The sequence below is a fragment of the Calonectris borealis genome, chromosome 1 (genome assembly GCF_964195595.1).
Source record: "Calonectris borealis chromosome 1, bCalBor7.hap1.2, whole genome shotgun sequence".
Taxonomy (NCBI): domain Eukaryota; kingdom Metazoa; phylum Chordata; class Aves; order Procellariiformes; family Procellariidae; genus Calonectris; species Calonectris borealis.
The window spans coordinates 67,641,459-67,663,377 of record NC_134312.1 but is presented as its reverse complement, the minus strand read 5'-3'; the positions used below and the strand labels follow the sequence as shown (position 1 = coordinate 67,663,377).

The window sequence follows — 21,919 nt, the reverse complement described above, 5'->3', positions numbered from 1 at the left end:
TCTCCGGATATAAAGGGTGTACCTGATGGCAGCTTTTGCTCTGTAGCTGCTTAAATGTGTGGACTCCTTTCTCACCTCCTATTTCAGAACTGGAGAGCTGGAATTAATCGCATTGAAAGAGTATGACTTGATGAAAGCGCACAGTTTGCCATGGTTAAGTGCTTTCACATTTACATGATAAAGGTCAGCCAGCAGAAAAGATAGCGTGTGATAAAACACAGAAACACATTTTTTAAAAGTGCTTAAGTTTGGACATTTTGGATATATTTATGTGAATTTGACATCATTATCCGGCAGGGTCAGGAAAAGTGTAGCGATCATCACAATTGACTAAAATGAAGAGCAATTTTTTGAGAAAGCATCTGTGTCATCGAGACATTAACAAACATATTTTCAAAGATTTCTGTACTAGTTTCTTCTCCTCTGATTTTAACTTTCAGCCAAGGAATGTGGCTTTGTACGCACATATGTCAGTTTTCTTCATTTTATTTACTGATCATAAACCCGATCTTTAAAGCAAGGAAGGGCTGTGTTAAACTAGATTAGCAGTGTCCCACGTCAAAACATTCACACTCACCGATATTGAGCACTTTTAGCATTTTTATCGTGGTTGCATTGCTTTTTTGGCACCTAACATCCTGACCCTGAATGCCTCAGGCTCAGCGCAGTCTGGGATGATTTCTCCAACGAAGTGTTTGCATTAAGCGCAGTCAGAAATTGGGAAGGGCGGGCTCAGCTTTTTGTGCCAGAGCTTTCTCCCTCACAGCCTCTCCTCTTCTTGGGAGAAATGCTGTAAGTTCATCAAGGCTTGATTCTCATTAACACTTAATAATGCCACCCCCAGATCTTCATGAAACATTGATCAAGCTCACAAAACTCAGAAGATTGGCTTAAAAAATGTATGAGATTTTTATGATATTAAAAAAACTATGCATGTGACGATCTCTCAGTTGAACTCCAGGGTTTTTAAGTCTGTTTTATTTATGGTTCAGTTTCGCAGTCTGGTTATGACTGAGCAGGCTCTCCTCTGCAGCTAAGTGGGTTAAAAAGTTTCTTTTTCTTAGTGTAGGCAGATATTATTACACACACACACAAAAAATCTCTTGAATCCAGAAACTAGGGCCTGAAAAGAGGCATCAAGTAGCACGAGATGGCTGATAAAACTGCAAGAGCTGGGAAGAAGACGCTGTTCAAGTGCATCTGAGTAAATCCTGGGGAAGCAGTGCTACAGGAGTGGTGTGGAATCAGCAACGACAAATGTTTGATTTCTCATATTAGCACCACTGCAGTGATCACGGAAAACAACAATATATTGTGACTGAGTTATGATATAAAGCAGAAAGAGCAGTAAGAAGGGCAAGCATTTATAAAAGGCACAAGCAAGCCAAACTGTTTTATACAATGTGGAGGGTTTTTTTTCCACGTCAGCTCTGGCTTCAGAGTCAACTATCAAGGAGAGAAAAGGGCAATTACATTGAGTTACAGGCTAATTCCCTGGCACATGAGACATTCCTCTCAGTAACATTTTTTACAGTTGTGGGAGGGAAGGACCCACAAGCCCCATTTTGGATTCATCGTCTTTAAGATAGGGGGGAACACGCTGTGCAGGACTGACCAAGGCAATCCCGGCACTATTTCACTGAGCTGCGTCCACCCGTTTCCCCCCTTCTTCGCCTTAGTGCAAAGCTGGAGGAGCAGCAGTTTGTCGTGGCCACGGTCACCTCATGAGAGTTATTTTAATGTGCCACTTACGGCACCTTCAGCCCCTTTCTATCACATCCCAGCGAGAGGGAACCAGTTTGTACTCCCTTCCCCAAAGCTCCACAGCAATGCTGTCCATGCAGCCTACTGCATACTGCCTGGTATCACAGATACCCCTACAGCTGTGAGACAGAGTCTGGGCCACAAGTAGGCAGAAAAACAGCTTTGAAACTTTTAACCATTTTGGACCCTACTGCTTGGACAAAGAGAAAAACCCAAAACTGAAAAATGGGGTCCCATCATTATCTTTTGGGCTGAAGATGCCAAAACTTCTGCCCGTACCCCTCCAGGAAGCGCAGAGCGTTAGGGTGTGATTCTGCAGCCCACAGCCACGAGCAGCAGCACGTATTTGTAGGACAGCCCCTGCTGCGGTCACTAGGATGGCTGTGAGAGGCAGGAGCTGCACAATCAGGTAGTCATCTGCTGTGACTGAACATGAAAAGGTGTTAAAAGCCTGCAGGAAATCGCTATTTTCTGAGAAAATTGTACTAACTATCTTTTTTCCCTACCACTTACTCAAGTCACAAGAGGATGAACAATCTGTACGTAAGAGTAGATGAATTATTGCTGGACTTACTAATGGCATTTGCTTTGGGCAGAAGGCCTCGGGACTCTACAATGGTTTTATTGCTCTATTGACCTTATAATTGATGGTTCTAATTAATAATTTCAATTAATATTAAAACCAGGTATTACTGCGGAGGACTCATTTCCTATACTTGCAAGAGACTCTTCATTGACGGGCTTATTCAAAACAGTTCCCATTCAACAAGGCTCTTCTTTCAATTCATACACTATATTTCTAGGTCCCTGCAGTTGATATTCAAAGATTTGAAAGTCACTTAAAAGGAAAAATAAAATAACACATCTTTCAGTAATCCACATATATCATAGGTGAGTTTTGCAGAGTGCCTACATCATTAAAGAAGCCAAAACCAGAACAAGACCTCTGTTTATAGTTTTGCTAAAATTTATCCACTTTCATTACAAAGAGAAGATTTCACTAACCAGATTAACAGAAAACAGTGAAAAATTATACTCTTTTGCTTTGTCTGTATTTGCATGTGGCAATCTTTTAAGAAAGCTTTAGCACCCCATGCTATGGAACAGTTAGATCTGAAACTTGGGGGAGAAAAAAAGCAGTTTTCAGAAGGTCTGCAGAGGTGTGCTAGAGCTGTGCAGTTATGAGGACCTCGTCACCCACCCCTGTAGCCCCAGACTGGGGCCACTGGTTGTGGCTGCAGTCCGTGGGAGCAACGCCCGAAGCACAGCATCCCTCAACTGCTGCTGGAGGCATGGAGAAAAGCAGGGCTTGGTGGTCTCGATGTGAGCAGCTTTGTGGCTTCTTCTGAACTCAGGCATTTTGTGCCTCAATTTCCCTTTTCCTCCGTGGGGACAATATTTCACCTCACAGGGACCTTGTAGAAATAAACTACCTAACTACAGAGAGTAGGGAGAGCCCTGAGTAATGAGCATGGGGAACAAGTCCAAGAGGAAATAAGTAATCCTCTCACCAGAGCGCAGCCTGGGCCATGCACAGTAAATAAGGCCTGGGGCACATACTGAACAAAGAGGTTAAATAAAATATCAAACAGCTGCTCATTAAGAGCGACATAAAGCTAGTGAGCCTTCCCACCCCCTGTACGTGATCATCTACCATGGTAATTAAGGGCCGTATTCTGATGCATGCATGCAACGGGCTGCAGAGGCCACCTGGCTTCTGACATTTCCTAGCTTTGGAGTGATTTATTACGAAATCTCAAGATTATCTACGTAGGCGTGTGTGTCTGAGGGGGAAGCACTCGCCTATTCTGCTGTCACAACATTCAAGGTGCGATGGATTAAGACTTCACCACAGACGCGGGGAGCTGCAGAGAGGGTATTTACTCACAACTTCAACAGTGATTTAATTCAGAGCCACATCATGTGGGTGTAATTACTCACTGCGAATGAGTTGCCTCCTATGCTGAAAAAGCCATCTCTAAAGCAGCCCGAGAGCTCTCTGCAGACAGCCACGGACCCACGCCTGCCACCACATGTGTGCAAGGCGAGGGTGCTCCATTGGGATGCACAGGAGGTGTTGCGGCTGTGGCAGCAGTGCATACACACACGCAGAAGGCACGAGAGCTTGAGCGATGCCCGTTACCTGTTCAGCTAGCAGTGAGGCCAGGCTGGAGTAAGCATCTGCGAACTCTGGGCCGTACTTAATGGAGTCCCGCAGTAAGATTACAGCTTCCTCCTTCTTCCCTTGGGACCTGCAGGACAGGGAAGGAGGGAAATAAAGAAAGAAAAGTTCCTGTAAGCACATGTTTAGGACGTCCCACTGATTAACTACTTTAAAGAGACATGAAAGTCCCTGGCTTGACCTTTTCAGCAAAGACTAAATGATTCACTCACGCCTCCTCTCCACAGTGTGCGTACCCAGCATCTCCTCGGCCCATCGCTGTTTCTATATGTTATTCTCAGGAGCTGGGAGGACATAGGCTTTAATGAGTCTTGGCTTTTTGATCACGGGGAGGTTTGCACGGCACCGGGCCTGCTGGCGACAGATGGAGTTCAGCTGTCTCACAGGGGGGGAAAGGATTCTCGCTCATGAGTTGGTGGGACTCATCGAGAGGGTTTTAAACTAAGTTCAAAGGTAGAAGGGGATAAAACCAGGCTCACTAGAGATGAGCCTACGGGTGGCACATCAATGTTGGGGGCGAAATCAACAGCCCAGCTCAAGTGCATCTACACCAATGCACGCAGCATGGGCGGCAAACAGGAGGAGCTGGAAGCCATTGTGCAGCGGGGTAGCTATGACTTAGTCACCATCACAGAAATATGGTGGGATGACTCTCATGACTGGAGTGCTGCAATGGATGGCTATAAGCTCTTCAGAAGGGACAGGCAAGGAAGGAGAGGAGGTGGGGTGGCTCTGTACGTTAGGGAGTGTTTCGACTGTATAGAGTTCAATGAATGTGATGATAAGGTCGAGTGCTTACGAGTAAGGATGAGGGGGAAGGCCAACAAGGCAGATATCCTGCTGGGAGTCTGTTATAGACCACCTAACCAGGATGAAGAGGCAGATGAAGCATTCTACAAGCGGCTGGCAGAAGTCTCCCAGTCGTTAGCCCTTGTTCTTGTGGGGTACTTCAACTTTCCGGACGTCTGCTGGAAATACCACACGGCAGAGAGGAAACAGTCGAGAAGGTTCCTGGAGCGTGTGGAAGATAACCTCCTGGCACAGCTGGTAAGCGAGCCTACCAGGGGAGGTGCCTCCCTTGACCTGCTGTTTACAAACAGAGAAGGACTGGTGGGAGATGTGGTTGTCAAAGGCCGTCTTGGGCTTAGCGACCATGAAATGACAGAATTCTAGATTCTTGGTGAAGTAAGGAGGGGGGTCAGCAAAACCGCTACCATGGACTTCCGGAGGGCGGACTTTGGCCTGCTCAGGACACTGGTTGAGAGAGTCCCTTGGGAGACAGTCCTGAAGGGCAAAGGGGTCCAGGAAGGCTGAACGTTCTTCAAGAAGGAAGTCTTAAAGGCGCAGGAGTGGGCTGTCCCCATGTGCCGCAAGAAGAACGGGCGGGGAAGGCGACCGGCCTGGCTGAATGGGGAGCTCTGGCTGGGACTCAGGAAAAAAACAGGAGAGTTTATCACCTTTGGAAGAAGAGGCAGGCAACTCAAGAAGAGCACAGGGATCTCGTTAGGTTGTGCAGAGAGAAAATTAGAAAGGCAAAAGCCCAGCTAGAACTCAACCTGGCCACCGTCATAAGAAATAACAAAAAAATGTTTTTACAAATACATTAATGACAAAAGGAGAGCCAAGGAGAATCTCCATCCTTTATTGGATGCGGGGGCGAACACTGCCACCGAGGACGAGGATAAGGCTGAGGTACTTAACGCCTTCTTTGCCTCAGTCTTCAATAGTCAGACCAGTTATCCTCAGGGTACTCAGCCCCTTGAGCTGGAAGACAGGGACGGAGAGCAGGATAAACCCCCCATAATCCAAGAGGAAGCAGTTCATGACCTGCTACGCCACCTGGACGTTCACAAGTCTATGGGGCCGGATGGGATCCACCCGAGGGTACTGAGGGAGCTGGCGGAGGAGCTTGCCGAGCTGCTCTCCATCATTTACCAGCAGTCCTGGTTAACAGGGGAGGTCCCGGATGACTGGAGGCTTGCCAATGTGACGCCCATCTACAAGAAGGGCTGGAAGGAGGATCCGGGGAACTAAGGCCGGTCAGCCTGACCTCCGTGCCGGGGAATATCATGGAGCGGTTCGTCTTGAGGGCGCTCACAAGGCATATGCGGGACAACCAGGGGATCAGGCCCAGCCAGCACGGGTTCATGGAAGGCAGGTCCTGCTTGACCAACCTGTTCTCCTTCTATGACCAGGTGACCCGCCTAGTGGATGAGGGAAAGGCTGTGGATGTGGTCTACCTGGACTTCAGTAAAGCCTTTGACACTGTCTCCCACAGCATTCTCCTAGAGAAGCTGGCGGCTCACGGCCTAGACAGGTACACTCTTCGCTGGGTAAAAGACTGGCTGGACGGCCGGGCACAGAGAGTTGTGGTCAACGGAGTTAAATCCAGTTGGCGGCCGGTCACGAGCGGTGTTCCCCAGGGCTCAGTACTGGGGCCGGTCCTGTTCAATATCTTCATCAATGATCTGGATGAGGGGATCGAGTGCTCCCTCAGCAAGTTTGCAGATGACACCAAGTTGGGCAGGAATGTTGATCTGCTCAAGGGTAGGAAGGCGCTGCAGAGGGACCTGGACAGGCTGGATCGATGGGCCGAGGCCAACTGTATGAGGTTCAACAAGGCCAAGTGCCGGGTCCTGCACTTTGGCCACAACAACCCCAGGCAACGCTACAGGCTTGGGGAAGAGTGGCTGGAAAGCTGCCCGGAGGAAAAGAACCTGGGGGTGCTGGTTGACAGCTGGCTGAACATGAGCCGGCAGTGTGCCCAAGAAGGCCAACGGCATCCTGGCCTGTATCAGAAATAGTGTGGCCAGCAGGAGCAGGGAGGTGATCGTGCCCCTGTACTCGGCACTGGCGAGGCCGCACCTCGAATCCTGTGTTCAGTTTTGGGCCCCTCACTACAAGAAGGACATGGAGGTGCTGGAGCGTGTCCAGAGGAGGGCAACAAAGCTGGTGAAGGGCCTGCAGCACAAGTCTTATGAAGAGCGGCTGAGGGAACTGGGACTTTCAGTCTGGAGAAGAGGAGGCTGAGGGGAGACCTTATTGCTCTCTACAACTACCTGAAAGGAGGTTGTAGCAAGGTGGGTGTTGGTCTCTTCTTCCAAGTAATAAGCGATAGGACGAGAGGAAATGGCCTCAAGTTGCGCTAAGGGAGGTTTAGATTGGAGATTAAGAAAAATTTCTTTACTGAAAGAGTCATCAAGCATTGGAACAGGCTGCCCAGGGAAGTGGTTGAGTCACCATCCCTGGAAATATTTAAAAGACGTGTAGATGTGGCACTTAGGGACATGGTGTAGTGGGCATGGTGGTGTTGGGTTGACGGTTGGACACGATGATCTTAGAGGTCTTATTCAATCTTAATGATTCTATGAGTCTGCTGTTTGGTGTGCTATTCTGGTGATGTCATACTGAGCACTACGCAATGATCCCTGTAAAGACAAAACACCCCCAAAACAGTGCATTCCTCAACCCCATACACTGAAGAGCAAAAAGTATTTTATTTTAGCTATTCGGCAAGCAGTACAGGCCACATGCTCTGTCTGTTGAGTCATAACCACTAGATCCAATCCTACTGTACATCTCCTCTCAATATTTCTCTTTATGGCAAATACACCAAATTCTGCTCCATTCATCCCATCAGGAGTTAAAGCTACATGAAGGACAAGATAGCAAAAGTGTCCCCAGGCATGAAGTACTGCACAAGACCCTCCCAGCGATGCCGCTGGGAAGTCACATGCCCTACGGGAAGGGGTAACACTGGGTTTGCAGTCAGCTTCTGGAGGTCTGGCCCCAGTCATGTAACTGAGGCACTGACTGACCTAGAAGAGGACATTTGCTCTCACCAACCCTGCCCTCACATCAGTAGGTTAGAGACACCAAAACATTTTCATTTCCTTAGAAAAACCTGCAGAGTCTTTGCATGTTCCTAGACGAGTGCTGTCATAGATCCACTTATGACTTAGTTAAATTAATACTTTGAAATTAAAATATTGCTAAGTTAAATCTGCCTAGGATCTCTAAATAATTCCTTAGCAAGTTGATCCTTAGGCTAGAGGAGTCTGTTCTTCAGATCCTAAGGATTAAGAACAGAGATAGTTGAGAGATGTCTATGGTGATGAGATAGTTTTTTTCCAGCATTGCTCTGCATTTATTGCCATGGAAAACGGAAAAGGTTTCCGGAACAAAAATCTAAGGATGTTTATTTATTTGAGCTACAATTTCTCCAGTATCACTCTGTATTTCTTTCCTTGGAAAAATGAGAAGGTTTCCTGAACAAACATCTAAGGATGTTTAGCTGGACTGGAACAACATTTGCTTTGTGTTGGGTGTACAAAGAATATGAATAGCAGGGCTTACAAAAAGAAACAAAGGGCTCTGGGGCACAGAAAATATGTGAACACCTTGCCGCTTTGGCCTTGGATTTCATCTGAGTGACATGCTCAAGTAACCAGATCTTGTTTATAAGGTGCAAATTTCAGCTGATAATATATGTGGCTTTGCAGATTTTTTCCCCTTCTAGTTGTGTAACTGGAAGAATATTTTGCCTGTGCATTAAGCTAAGTAAAACCAGTTGTGCTAGTCTTTTTCTTCTTCCAGTGGTGTTCCATATAAATTACATGAATGAAGCAAAAACAAATAAAGAACCACTTTTCTTCTACACTAATTAAAGACTAGCTAGCTTGTCAATTTATAAAACTTTTGGATCCCTTGGCTGGAGTTTCATGACACATTTTTATAAATCAAAAACAGATGACTGCTTTATAAAGGTATTGATGTTTGGCAAAAAAATGTAGGAAATGCCAGATACAGAAATAAAAGGATTAAGTGATCCACTCAGCAGCAGTAAAAGTTCCCATTAACCACAAGCATGCACTCTGAACATGGGGCAGCCCTCTTAATTACTCTTTTTTTCAAAACGGCCTTTTTTTTTTCTTTTGATCCAAGAACAATGTTTGTCTCCTGAAAGTGGGGGTAGAGAGGGAGAGATTATGGCATCTTTTTATGTGACAGACTGAATTACATTAAAAAAAGCAGATCCAGTAGTTTCTCAGAGGGCTCAGGCCTGCAAGATACCACGCACTCTGGCCAAGCACTTAAACGCGTACTTAACTTTTATGTATGCAAGTTGAAAATTAATTACTGGCTGAAGTGCTTTCCTGGATGAAGACCAACACTTTGCAGGATCGAGGGCGTCGCTTATATAAATCTCCTGCAATTTGGGAGAGCACAGAGCATTGGAAGAACAGTCCGATACACTAATTTACCATAAACTGGGGATCTGGAGCAGGAAAAGCTAGGTAATGTATACCTTCGCTATGACAGAGAGAGGAACAAATTCAACTGACATGAGGAGTCTATGATCACTTAATCCAATTTTTCCCCAAATTACCTTGCCTTACAATGCCCTCTCCTGATTCCCTCTTCCACCTGAGCTCCCAGCCTCCCCATCTACAATCAGCGTGCTCGAGCCCAGAGCAAGGAACAAGCTCCTTCCACTGGGAGCATCTCTTCCGTATTTTTGCAAGTGCCCTGCAGTTAGAGAAGCATCAGCTTAAACCACCCCTCAGAAGTCTGGCGAAGCACGGGGCTGTGTGTGGGCTGTTAGCACTGGAGCAAATTTCATTTGCAACAGAAAGAGTAACCTAGGAATTAGTGCTCTAGAGAGCTTTTTAACTTTCAAGATTTGTTTTATTTTGTGAAGTTAGTTTGACTGCGTTAAAGCCAGAAACACAGAACTCAACAAGGGCTCCACAACTGTTCTGAACATCTCATCTTGGTTTCACACCAGAAGCCAAGGGGAGCTTGCGGTGTCTAACTCTGCCTGTCTGAAAGGAAGCCTCTAAACCTGTTTGACTCCCTAGTTTAAAACTGATTCAGATAATCTAGATGCACTCCTTTGCCATTCATCTATACTATGTGGATGACACCAAAGTGGGGGAGCGGGCAATACACTGCAAAGCAGGGCTGCTTTTCAGAGCGACCAGGTCTGATGGGAACCTCATGAAGTTCAACAAAAGCAAATGCAAGTCCTGCGCCCAGAGTGGGATAATCCCGTGCACAGGCACAGGTCATGGGACAACTGGGGTCCTGGTGGACAACAAGTTGACCATGGGCCAGCAATGTACCCTACATGGCAAAGAAGGCCAACAGTGGGTCCAGGGAAGTGATCCTTCCCCCTTATATGATACTTGTGAGACCACATCTGGAGCAATGCCTGCCCAGAGTTGGGCTCTCCACTGCAAGAAAGGCATGGACTTACTGGAGGAAGCCCAGCAGAGGGCCACTGAAGAAGGTCAGGGCTAGAGCACCCATTGCATTGAGGAAAGGTTGAGCGAGCTGTGTCTGTGCAGCCTGGAGAAGAGAAGGCTCAGGGGTGACTTCAGTGCTGCCTGCAACTACCTGGTTGGAGGATACAGAGAAGCCAGAGCCAAACTCTTCTGAGTGACAGGACAAGAGGCAACAGATGCAAGTAGGAACATGGGAAATTCTGATTAGATATAAGGAGAAATATTTTTCACCATGAGGGTGGTCAAACACTGGAACAGGTTGCACAGAAAGATTGTGGCATCTCTGTCCTTGCAGGTGTTCAAGATTCAGCTGGACACAGCCCTGAGCAACCTCATCCAATTAGACTTGCTCTGAGCAGCGGGCTTGACCAAATGATCTCCAGAGCTCCGTTCCAACCTAAGTTATTTTTTTAATCTGCTGTAAATTTGACACTGCCAGAGTTTGGTTTTTTTTATAAACAGGCTACAATGTGTATGTGATATTGACGGATAACTACTGCACTTCATGCAACGCAGAGTATCCTAACCAGACACCATCCAGAAAGCCAGATGCAGTATCACTGAACATTGTTTGCTTCTTTGAATGGAAGGGAGGAACATTTCACTCTCTGAAAGATCTTAAATCTCAATACACGTAATAGCTATCTGATGTTTTTCAGCATCGTCAGACAGTTACACAAGCCTGTGTCAGCACATTCACATACATACATATCCAGAAGCCTGTATCGGACAGGGCAGACAGTCCTCCTTCCTCTGAACAGATGGGTTTGCTAAACTTGGACTAAATCACGGCAACAAATGCAGAGGACACCTTGTGTGTTACTGTACATTCAGAAGAGAAACAGTCCTTTGAATAAACTCAAGATTTCAGTGGACATTGTTTCTAGGCATTTCACTTTCCCCTTGAAAATGCAGCCATAACACCCTCAAAGCACGTAAGAGTTATGAGGCTTTTTTCCTTAGGAAATAGTGTACTGAATATTGGAGTGCTTTAGGTATGGATAGATACAGTACCGCAAATAAGAAGTTCTCTCCCATTCTTCCTGCAACAGAAATCCAAGATAAATATTTACTTCAAATGTTCGTAATATTTTATTTCTTGTCTCTTTACAGAATATCCCACAGGCTAGAAATTTGTGAGGTATTCTGAATGATATTTATCTCAGTTTTTCAAACTGTAATTCAACAAAACTGAATCTATATAAAGGAGTTAAATATTTATACAATGGGAAACTTCAAAACAAAACACAAGAAAGCAGCATCAGGCTGCTCTGTGTCACTGATCACAGACCACGAAAGCAGAGAAAGAGATTTGTCACTTTTAGGTAGGCCATCTTTTGGGTCTATTTTAACTAAGAAATCTTTTGGCATTGTTCTATTATCTACTCTCCAATGTTTATATTAGGCAAGAAATACAACTTTATTTTAGGATATGTAAACAAAACCAGAGGCTTATTCAGCCATTACCCTGCAATGCTTCCTGAGAACATTTATCTTCTGGCACATAGCTGTCTTCATTATGTGCAAACAGAAAATGGAAACATCCTTTTTCATCTAGAACTTCCGCAGAAAAAAACTTTTAAATTCCACCCTGTGGTCCTCAAAACAGATTTTTACTCAAGCTTAAATCACAAGCAATGGATGCTTGAATAGAGAGCTTATTTACAGGGAATAATGAGAGGCAGATTCCCACATGGGAATAGCAAACCCATCCTTCCAAAATCCTGGAGTTCCCCTTTCTCAGCACTCCAGAGGAGGTGAAAGCTAACATCCGCCATCAGATTTCCACGCTACGAGCAGGGGTGGGTATAAGGAACTCCGCAGAATTCAACTGGGAATTCCCCATGCCAGACAGTTTCGTTACATGTCTCAGTACAAGTGCTGTTACTGGACATGCCTTAAGTATTGCAGATCTGGCTCTTCCTGAATTGCACCATGCACTGAAGTCTCTGCAAAGAGGACAGAAAATGCTTTTACGGCTTAACCGTTTATCCCCTCTCTGCCATACGTTTAAAAATCAAAACACTCTCCATAATGTCTCATAGCACAGCCAGAAAGTAATAGCTGCCTGTAACATTCTGCAGATTTTCATTTATTACCTAGACTATACTAGCATTTAGTGTCTGCCCTATATACACATATATGAAAGGATAATTTGAAGAGCCAGGTCTTCAAGAAAACATAACTGAAGACAAAGTTGTAGGAAGGGAGAGCTTGAAATCTCTGCCTCGTTCCCATCTGGTCATCTCACAAGTCACCTCATGCCCCAGCATGGCTGATGATCTCCGCTAAATTGATGGATGATCCAGGAAAGGTCCTGGCAAAGGGAGTTGGACTAGTGTTTTAGGGGAGACATTCATATAGGATCTGTTGCGCAGCATGTGCTTTACGTATGTGCTAATCCCTCCACCATGAACTCTACCTATTTTTTAGCAGTTTTTTTAAAGCTGAATAGGGAGATGAGGACACCCAGTTTCCATTATAATTAATACTATTGGTGTGTTCAGATGCACTAGGTTATTTTAGAAGCCTAAAAAAATGTCTAGAAAATGGGAGCAAATGGGTGTGGGAAAAGGGCAGGTGGAACCTGAGCGTTTTCTTTTAACGAGTTTAGCACAAGCACCACACATCTTTAACATACTGCAATATATAGCACCACAGAAGGATGCAGGGCACATATAGTCCAACAGGACACGCAGTATCTTGACTATCACATTAGGAAAAACATGACATATTACACACAAAACAAATAGCAGTTCTAAGAGATTTTCCCACGTCTCCTTTGTGCTTTGCCAGTGCAACAAATCCAGTTTCTACCCATCTGCTGGGTCATAAGAGCCCATCAACAGGCCATATTTAAGCGTTATTGACATGGGATGTCCTAGTGGTGCTTCTGGCTTACGTCCTTTTGTATTAATATTTTATATTTCTAAAAAAAAATCACAGAGAATAATAACTAAGGTAAACATGATGGATTAAAAGGACAATATGTATTTTTAAACAGCATTGCCACCTAAGATTAATTTCAATCAACCAAATCTGATCAATAATACAAAGACCTTCCATTTCTCTTGTAATAAGACTGTCTTTACCTTTTTCCTTTCTTGTGAGTATTTCCAGTAAAGCACTCACCTACTTTCTATTTAAGAATTACTCAGCTGCCATATTCTAACCCCAAACCATCAGGTTTACTTGTAATATTATTCTGATAACTTCTCCACTACCAAACGGTAGGCAAAACTTCAGCAATCCACTTAATATCTGTCATATAAACTCACACACATCAGAACCAGAGAGATCAAGTATGTTTTGATGAGACAGTGCCACTTTGTAACCAGCCCAACACTAAAGCCCGATCTGCTCTAAAAGATTTACTAGAGAACTATTACCAGCGAAATAGATGCAGTTTATATCAGCAAAAATGTACTTTCACTGCTGTAGTTTATGCAGTTCTGTCAGCAAATAACACATTATCCCCACAAAAACAAGGTTTTTGCTGGTGCAAAATAGTAATGCAGGAATAGAGATATTTTACTTTTTTTAATTGCACCCCTAGTAGATCTTATCATACTGGCAAAGCTTCTTGTGTAGATCTAAGTTCAGTCTTTAGATAGGGTGAGTCAAATTAATTTGCATTATTATGATCGTCTGCTATTCTCCCTGCTAAAGGCTGACACTCTAAATCATGAGTGAAATTATGAGCTGATTAACTTGTTTTCTTGCTCAGCAGAGTGACTGTACAGGGATGTAAACCAGCTTTCCCCTCAAATCCAGACCCACCCCCTCTGCAATGGGATGAACCTTCTGCTGCTCTGAGCATCTCAGAGTTACGGTGCTTATGCCTAAACTATGCATCGACCTTCCATACAGCTAATGAGGAGAAGTGGGAATTTGCAGACAGGGATTTGCTGGATCTGTGTTATTTATTAGATCTGCATCAGATGCCTGTCTTTGAACAACATGGCTTGCTCCACTGGAAAGGCTTACACCTCTCCATTGAGATGGGAGTCTCAGGTGACTAGCTGGGTTTAGGCACCTCTTTTTTTGATGCCTGATTTGGAACAAGTGAATTCCCTCTAGCTGAAACACAACTGTAAACAGCACCTGAAGTGATGCGGCAGACAGCATAAGGATATCCAAACTAAGCCTCACCTTTGTGCCGGCACTTTGGACCGGCAATAAGAAATAATGCCATTCCTTCACCAGTTGGCAGAAAAAACTACTTTGGTGGTGTGTGTAGAGAGAATGTCCATTTCCTTGGTGCCAGTTCTGCATTCAACTTACTTGAGCAGGTTGCCGAGATTGAAAAGAGCTCGATTGTGCTGAGGGTTTAACTGAAGGGCCCGTCTGTAGTAGTCCTTTGCCTCCACCACATCTTTGGTCAATGTCCCCAAGTTGTTGAGAGCACTTGCATGACGAGGGTACAGTCTAGGAAAAATGAAGTATCAAGTTACAGACACTCATTAATTGACAAATAAAGCTGAGGTCACTAATGCTGCCACCACTGCTGTCTGGCACTCGGTAAAGCAAAGGATGTCAGCTAGGAAACACTGTTTTCCCTTCATTTGCTGCAGGTCCTGATGGGATCCTGAGGAACCTTTTCAACTCCCAAAGAGATTGCAAATCAGATCTTCTCCTACAGTTCCTGTATGCCTTCAGGGCAAAAGGGAACACTGAACAGCTTTGAAAGTCTATTTTACCCTCCAAGCAAAAGGCAAAGTGACTAAAGCAGCTTGAATGTCTTTATTCAAAATGTTTTTCAAACAAGCAAGAACTGCTTTGTCAAAAATATGTTTCCAATGGAAATATGTTTTGACATATACAGAAACCAACACAACTCTGTTTAAATTGATCTGTTTTGTTTTTTTTTTAAAATCAGTTTTCCACAATAAAAGTGATAATAAAGTGCAAAAGGAAACTTGAAATCAGCTGTTGAACAATGTTCCCAGAACCAAGCAAATTGATAAAAAAATCTGGAAACAGACTGCTTAACAGTATGAATTCCCTAAACTTCTAGTTGTATTTTTTTACCACTTGGTTCGATTCTCCTTTTAACGGATCTGTTGATCTTTACATCTACCTGTTTCAGTTATAACACTACATACTGGGCCCAGTGCATCTCTGTTAAAATTCTCCATGAATTAAGAAGCACATCATGGTCCATTCAGCCGCTCAAATTCTCAAAGTTGTGCTCCTACATTAATATTTTGGTTTGTAGGTCTTTCACCAGAAAACTCCAGAGGTGAAAGTGATCCAGGGCAAGATTTAGCACCCAGGACCCTTTGTGTCATAGATGGGTGAAAACTGAGGTTCATTATGATAAAGAAATGAGTCCATGGCAGTAGCCCACAGAGGTCCCAGGCAAGCTGGGAGACCAGCTGTGTGAGTATGTCTGATGCTTTGGTATAAAATGGTGCACAGGTGCTTGCCCATCGAACTCCTCCAGATGATCATTTCGTTTGTGATAGGGAGGAAGCAGGTTAAGGTGGCCAAGGCTTTGGTCTGAGAAGAGCTAGCTGCAAATCCTGCTGCCACTACAGATTTTCTGTTTTGGATCAGGACAAGTCATCTGACATTTCTTTGCCTTAGGTCCCCGTTCATGGTAAAGTGATGTGGATAATGACATTAAAAGTAGTTGGCTATGATAGCCCAGGGTACAGCATGAGGAGGGGCATTTAAAAGAAGAAGAAGGGATTAAGACTCTATAATACAGGCTGACTCTAAAGTTTGCAACTGTTTTTAATCTAAGACTTTCCATGGTGGGGTTTTTTTGCCTGGAGTTTTTCATTATGTCAGTTCAGCCCTGGGATTTTCTGTGCTTAAGTACCATGAATAATTTAGCATTTTATACACTGCTGCAACATTTGTATCAGTCACATTTTCGCTCCACCACACATAAGTGATTCTGGCAGGGTCCTACTTGGGGGTGAAGCTGGGAACGCACGAGAGAACTCTGGGAGGAGTGGATGTGCACCAGTAACAAACCCAGGATGCTTCCTACAACTAAATAAGTGAAGAGTCCCAAAATCCTTTTTCTACCCAACACCAAGCCTAGCGGACAACAGTTGCAAAGCCACATAGTTGAGGAGGGAGCGTTCTAGGATGCAGCTACATATGTTTTTTGAAACTTGGCCTATTATACTGACAAAAGATAAATGTAGCAACCATCACTCATAGTAACTAATGACCGCAGACTCTGTCAACATCCCTCACGTACAGATAAGCATCCCGCCTCTCAGAGGTAACCCCTTCTCCTGCTGCGAGCTCTCAGGTGCAGTTTACGTGTCTCAAGTGTCCGCATTGCCCAGTGTCCGTTCACCCACGCTGCCTGCACTCCCTGCTCAACTGATTTTTGAAGAGTTCCCTAATTGAGCTTGTCACAGAGGAGCAAAGAGTAGGAAATCCAAGGCTAGACTGCCGTTGGCACAGAAACACCATCACTTTCCATCACTGAAGCTACCCGGTGAGCCTGGGCGTTTTGGGATGTGAGAGGCTGCCTGCCCTTGGAGAAGCATCAGCAAAGGACAAGATGGTGATGACGGTATAGTGTTGAGTCTTGACCCTAAAAGGGTCCTCGGCCCTAAAATCCACTGGTCGTCAAGGCTAAGCCTTCCCAGCTGAAGCAGCCTGGAAGAAATACTTTCCACAGCAACAGCAAGGGAGCAATGGAAAGGACCAAGCTTGCTTGCTCTTCAGCACTTGGGACGCAGCTCTGTGTGATACCTTGACCAGGATCTTGAGCGAAGAAGGACCTATCTACCTTAAGGCTCAGCCTTGTTTTCCATTTCTTCCATGGGATTTTGACATTGTTTTGGACCAAAAAAGGTTTGGGAGTTATATTTCTGAGGCTTTTTTCCCAGTTGGCTATGATAAAAGCTGCGCGCTACTTCTGTCAGTACTCACACATAAAACCAGTTCTAATACCTGACATGAAGTTGCCTGAGTTACGAGTGAGCAAAAGTATTTCAGACAATTCTTGGGAAAGTCAGAAACAAATTAACATTTCACAGCCCTAAACCTGATGGTTTTGCTCTCAAACTTTCAGAAATTGTGTTCTTGGCCTCTAGTGCTCCCATGACATTTTAGGCCCAGGAGATTTGCTTGCACCAATTTGGAGAGGAATGAAAACTCAGGATTAAAAAAGAGAACTGATTTCACCTTTAAATTGCACAGTTCTGACCAGCAGCTCCATAAATACACTTCTGAGCTCAGCACTAAAACCTCTCGACAGCAAATCACAGGATGCAAGCAAGTCTCCCATGTACCCTGGTTTCTATTTTTTGTGTTTTACATTTATTCATTACATCTCATTGCCCTTTCCAAATGTAAGTGAAAAACCAGAACCTCAGATAGCACAAATTGTCAGCTTAAACCCGCTTAGCATCTGGCCTGAAGAACTTCCAACATTTACATATCTGAACAAACGTTAAGAGAAAAATCTGAGCACGGTGAGATAAGGCAGTGTTGTTGGGCTTTGCCATTAGGGTTCAGTTCTTCATGCTTTTATTTGGAATATTACTTCATTATGGCGGTAGAGCAAGATGCCACTCAACTGAGTTTGGCCCAGAGCATAACCAAGCCCTAAGAGAGCATGACTTCTAATAAAGTAACCAGAGCCAGAGCCTGAGCCCATGACCAACCATGCTGTTATACTGTTATTACGATCCCTAACCGTTTTACACCACCGTCAAATAGTTCCCAGGAGTGGTCCAGGGCTGAGCCCAGACCACACCATCCATTAATGTGGATGATGACTAAAGGGCTAATGGCCTTACTCAAACTACGCTCTGTTCATTCACACCCACTGCTGTTAATAACAGCTTCCTGGGGATAAAACCAGAGTAGAACAAAGTCTCATGGCTGGACAGAGCATCATAAAACTTGACCACAGGTGACTAAGTAAAGCAACATTTACTCAAGAACCCTCAAAATGCTTCTGCAAAACTTGCAGATACATCATTTGCACACTGGTTTGCTTTTTGCTGTATGTGATCTATTTTAATGCATGGTGGCACACGTACTTTTTTTTTCCATTTTTATGTTATCGGGAGGTTTGTGCTGTTTTTCAAGACTTTTCAAATTGGTCCCAATGTTTCCCATGTCCACCTTGCTTATTTTGACCGTAAGCTCTCTGATGCAAAGATTGTCTCTTCCCCACACGTATGTATTTCTTGGAAGGGTCAGAAACACATCAGCAGGACAAGGAGGTCTCCAGTTAACCTGGAGTCTCTTCGTGCCACAATAATGATAATACTTAGAAGCCAGACCTTCTTTTACGAATAGCCAGGACACTCTGAGATGCAAGGAATCAGTTGTTGGAACATATATACCTTGTTTTGCAACTTCTCTTAAGAAACAAAGCTTTCTATCTGGACACACATGGAGCTGTATTTTTCTTGCCACCACCATTGATAATGGTAACAGTCTGCAGGCAATATCCTTCTTGCTATGCATCTGATTAGGTAGAAATTCCTCTAGGCTTCACCTAATCAAATGCAAGTGCTGCATTATTTATGAAAGAAAGCTGAATTTCATTAAAGTTATTCTACAAGAAGCAGTTCGTGTAAAAAAAATCAATTTCTCCTTTCTTTTAGAAATCAGAATAATTTTCTTTTAAAACCTACGTTCACAGGTAATTATAATAGTAGTCTTGAAACGGCAAAATTACTTAAAAAAAAGAAACGAACCCATAAAAGTATATTTTAAATCAGACTGGGATTTCATTTCTAAAGAGAAGACAAGTGGGATGTTTCCTTGTTGCATAATGAATAATTCAAATGATTCCTCCAGTGCTGTATCTGCAATTGTCAGAATAAATTTAAGCAGCTTTCCCTTTAACTATTACAGGTATACACTGCACAAAAACTCCTGTTAGTAATTACCCCCACTTCTTTTAGGCTAGCAAAATTCCCTCTAATACCACTGAACAAAAGCCTTATTGACTTGCACCATCAAGAGATTTCCAGTTTCACAAGAAGATGCCAGGCATAAAACATATACAGTCATCAAAATGCTGATGACCATGTATTTTGCTTTTTATTTTAATGCTGTTATTACCTGAAACATTAGTTTAAAAAAAAAAAATTGAGGGGTTTTGTTTGGCAACATATCTGAACTATAAGACAATTTCCAGAAAAAAGAGAAAGGGAGGGAATTTGTTGTCATGGCTACAACCTATAATCCACCAAGAATTTTAATTCTTTTAGTTCAGATCGAGAGAGACCACTTAAACAACTGGCAAGCTCTGCTCGCAGTCCTGCCTTTAAACAGCCCTTAGTCTGATGCCAGAGGCATTCAGGGGGCAAAAGGCATTAATGTGACAACTCCCCACTTGCTCTTAAGAGTGTTATGTGGGGTTTGCACAGCCATTGCTGTGCGGGGGCAGAGAGCAACAGGGGATGGGGCCAGGCTAGCGTGCGATTAGCCTGGGAAACTACCAGGAACAGCACGGAAAAGGCTGCAACGCTGGCTTTCAGGGGTCCAGGCAGCCCCCCGCAGCCATGGCATGATAAAAGGGGTTATTGAAAGCAGTCCAGAGCCACCTCTCAGAGCTGGGACAGCCCTGAGATGTCGCGCACCAAGGTGACTCTCCCTGATGCCCCAGCCCCTCGCCACCCTCCAAGCATCGATGATAAGCCTGTCGAAAGCACGTTCCCAGTGACTTAAAACATGAGTCCTTAAAGCCATTATAAAAGCTGTTAGCAACACTGGCCATGATAAACCTAACGGCCATGCCACGGTGGCAGCAGCAGAAAGGAAAAACCTGCCTGCATCATCTTGCACAATATTTGAAGGGGCTCCAAGCATATTCATTTCTGCTAGAGAGAAAAATCAGCAACTGATTCAGCTGGGGAGATCTAGTGTGCCTGTTTTTTGTTAATACATCTTTTGATTAAAGAATGCGTTTAAACTTAGCACTCACAGGGAACGCTCCACCTTTGAAGCAGCTGTGATTAATTACCACTGCCGTGCTGCTGTGAGAAAACAGGTTGCGTTACCTCTCTCGTGGTAGGAGGAGAAGAGAGGCTGAAGAGCCTTGGGACAGACCTCTTCTCACCAGCCCTCCATACCACAGGAGGCCTCCCTGCTCTCAGCTCTCCCGGTGCCTGCGCGACCCTACCGCAACGCTCAGCATCCACGAGGCTCACTTCAGCCAGATTAAGTGCGCAGAATCAGGCCTTAATTACCCAAGCCCAATTACTTCCTGGCAGCATGGCAACTTGTTTTTAAGGCACGTTTTACCCCATTCCAACATACCGTAATATTTTATTGGCATCATTTTGCCAACAAAAGTAAGAATGTTACGTGAATAATGTTTCACCTGTGCCAAATTTTTATACTGCCCATTTTATATTTACTCCAGTATACTATTTCGAGCCAATTTTCCAATTTTAATATTACATCACACTCATTTTCCTGTATTTACTTAAGTTCTCAATAAAGCTCTATGTCAGGTTGAATTAAAACTTGACTTGATGTAATTCTGAGACCAGTCATTCTACGAGGAACAATCCTGCACTGGCAACAATTCAGGCCATGACCTCACAATAGCGTGGCACCTTGTTCCAAGAGCTGTTCTATGTGATATGGAGACGTGTAGGTCACAGAGCCACATCCTATGCCTTTCTCAAAAAGACCTTCAATTTGCAGCATTTGAATTCCTTTTATAGAAGGAGAGATGATCCTGCAATATTAAGCAGCAGCTGGTTTTCTGTTGAAGAGTTTTAGTAGTTGCATCAATATTTCCTCAAAGGTAACACCCTTCAGCTTGGCAGAAGGTTTGTGGCAGTCTGGGTTTTTTTGTATTTTTTTAAAAAAAAACTGGAAATCCTGTTGAAAGTTAGGCAAGTGAGAGATCTAACACTTTTAGGTTCCTTTGAAGGCCTCAGGCATAATCTTCTTCAGTGAAAGCATGACAAAGCAGCCAGACTCCTTGCTGTACGCAGCACGGCCCGGCCTTGGGTATTACCTCACGCTCATTTCCACATAGTCAGCTACAAGGTGGTCTGGCTCAGTGCTTGATGCAACGCTAGGAATAAGGCAAGGAGTGATCCCACCCCAGCACGGTGCCTGGGGTTCTCAGAGCATCTCCGAGTGGTTCTGCAGGTCCCGTTAAGGTCCTCGTTGGCGTTACACGGACCGGCTCAGGTCCTGATGGAGGTCCTGCTCAAGAAGTCAGAGGAGGGGGTGCCTGATCACCAGTGTGCCTACGGCTATTTCAGATACCCACCCAGGGTGTCCTCCCCCTGCTGCTGCTGAAGGGCAGGGGGGTCCCCCACAGATGCTTTGGATACCCCAACCCACCTCAAATGTCTTCTACCTTCCAGTGGGCAGAAGTTACCCACATTTTGGCACCTACAACATAGACACTGAGAGACAGTGCTCATCTCTGCCACAGTTTCCCACGTGGCCTAGGACAAGTCTGTCTGCATGCCCTGTCGCTAAAGGGACAATAATAAAACTTCCCTTCCCCATACTGTCGCCTCTCTGCTCACAGCACAAGCCCTCTGCGCTGATGACAACCTCCAGCTACAGTCAGTGGCCGGCACAGTGGGATCTTGATCTCAGCTGGGATCTCCAGAGGCCAATTCAGTATAAATAGTAAGTGCTGAATCGCAGCCGGGGATCGGTGGAAGGAAGAAAGGTCCTGGCTGTACGGCTTCTCCCCCTGCCCGGTAGCCCAGCC

General features: G+C 44.6%; 1 protein-coding gene across 1 annotated transcript in view; it reads right to left on the bottom strand.

The window, feature by feature from the left end:
• TMTC1 (transmembrane O-mannosyltransferase targeting cadherins 1) overlaps positions 1-21,919 on the bottom strand; it is a 127,927-nt gene that overhangs the window by 8,643 nt on the left and 97,365 nt on the right. Inside the window, exons 8-9 of the mRNA XM_075158602.1 lie at positions 14,518-14,661; positions 3,908-4,016 (exon numbers count right to left, since the gene is read on the bottom strand). Coding sequence (XP_075014703.1) covers positions 3,908-4,016; positions 14,518-14,661 — 253 coding nt within the window. The remainder of the gene's footprint in view (positions 1-3,907; positions 4,017-14,517; positions 14,662-21,919) is intronic.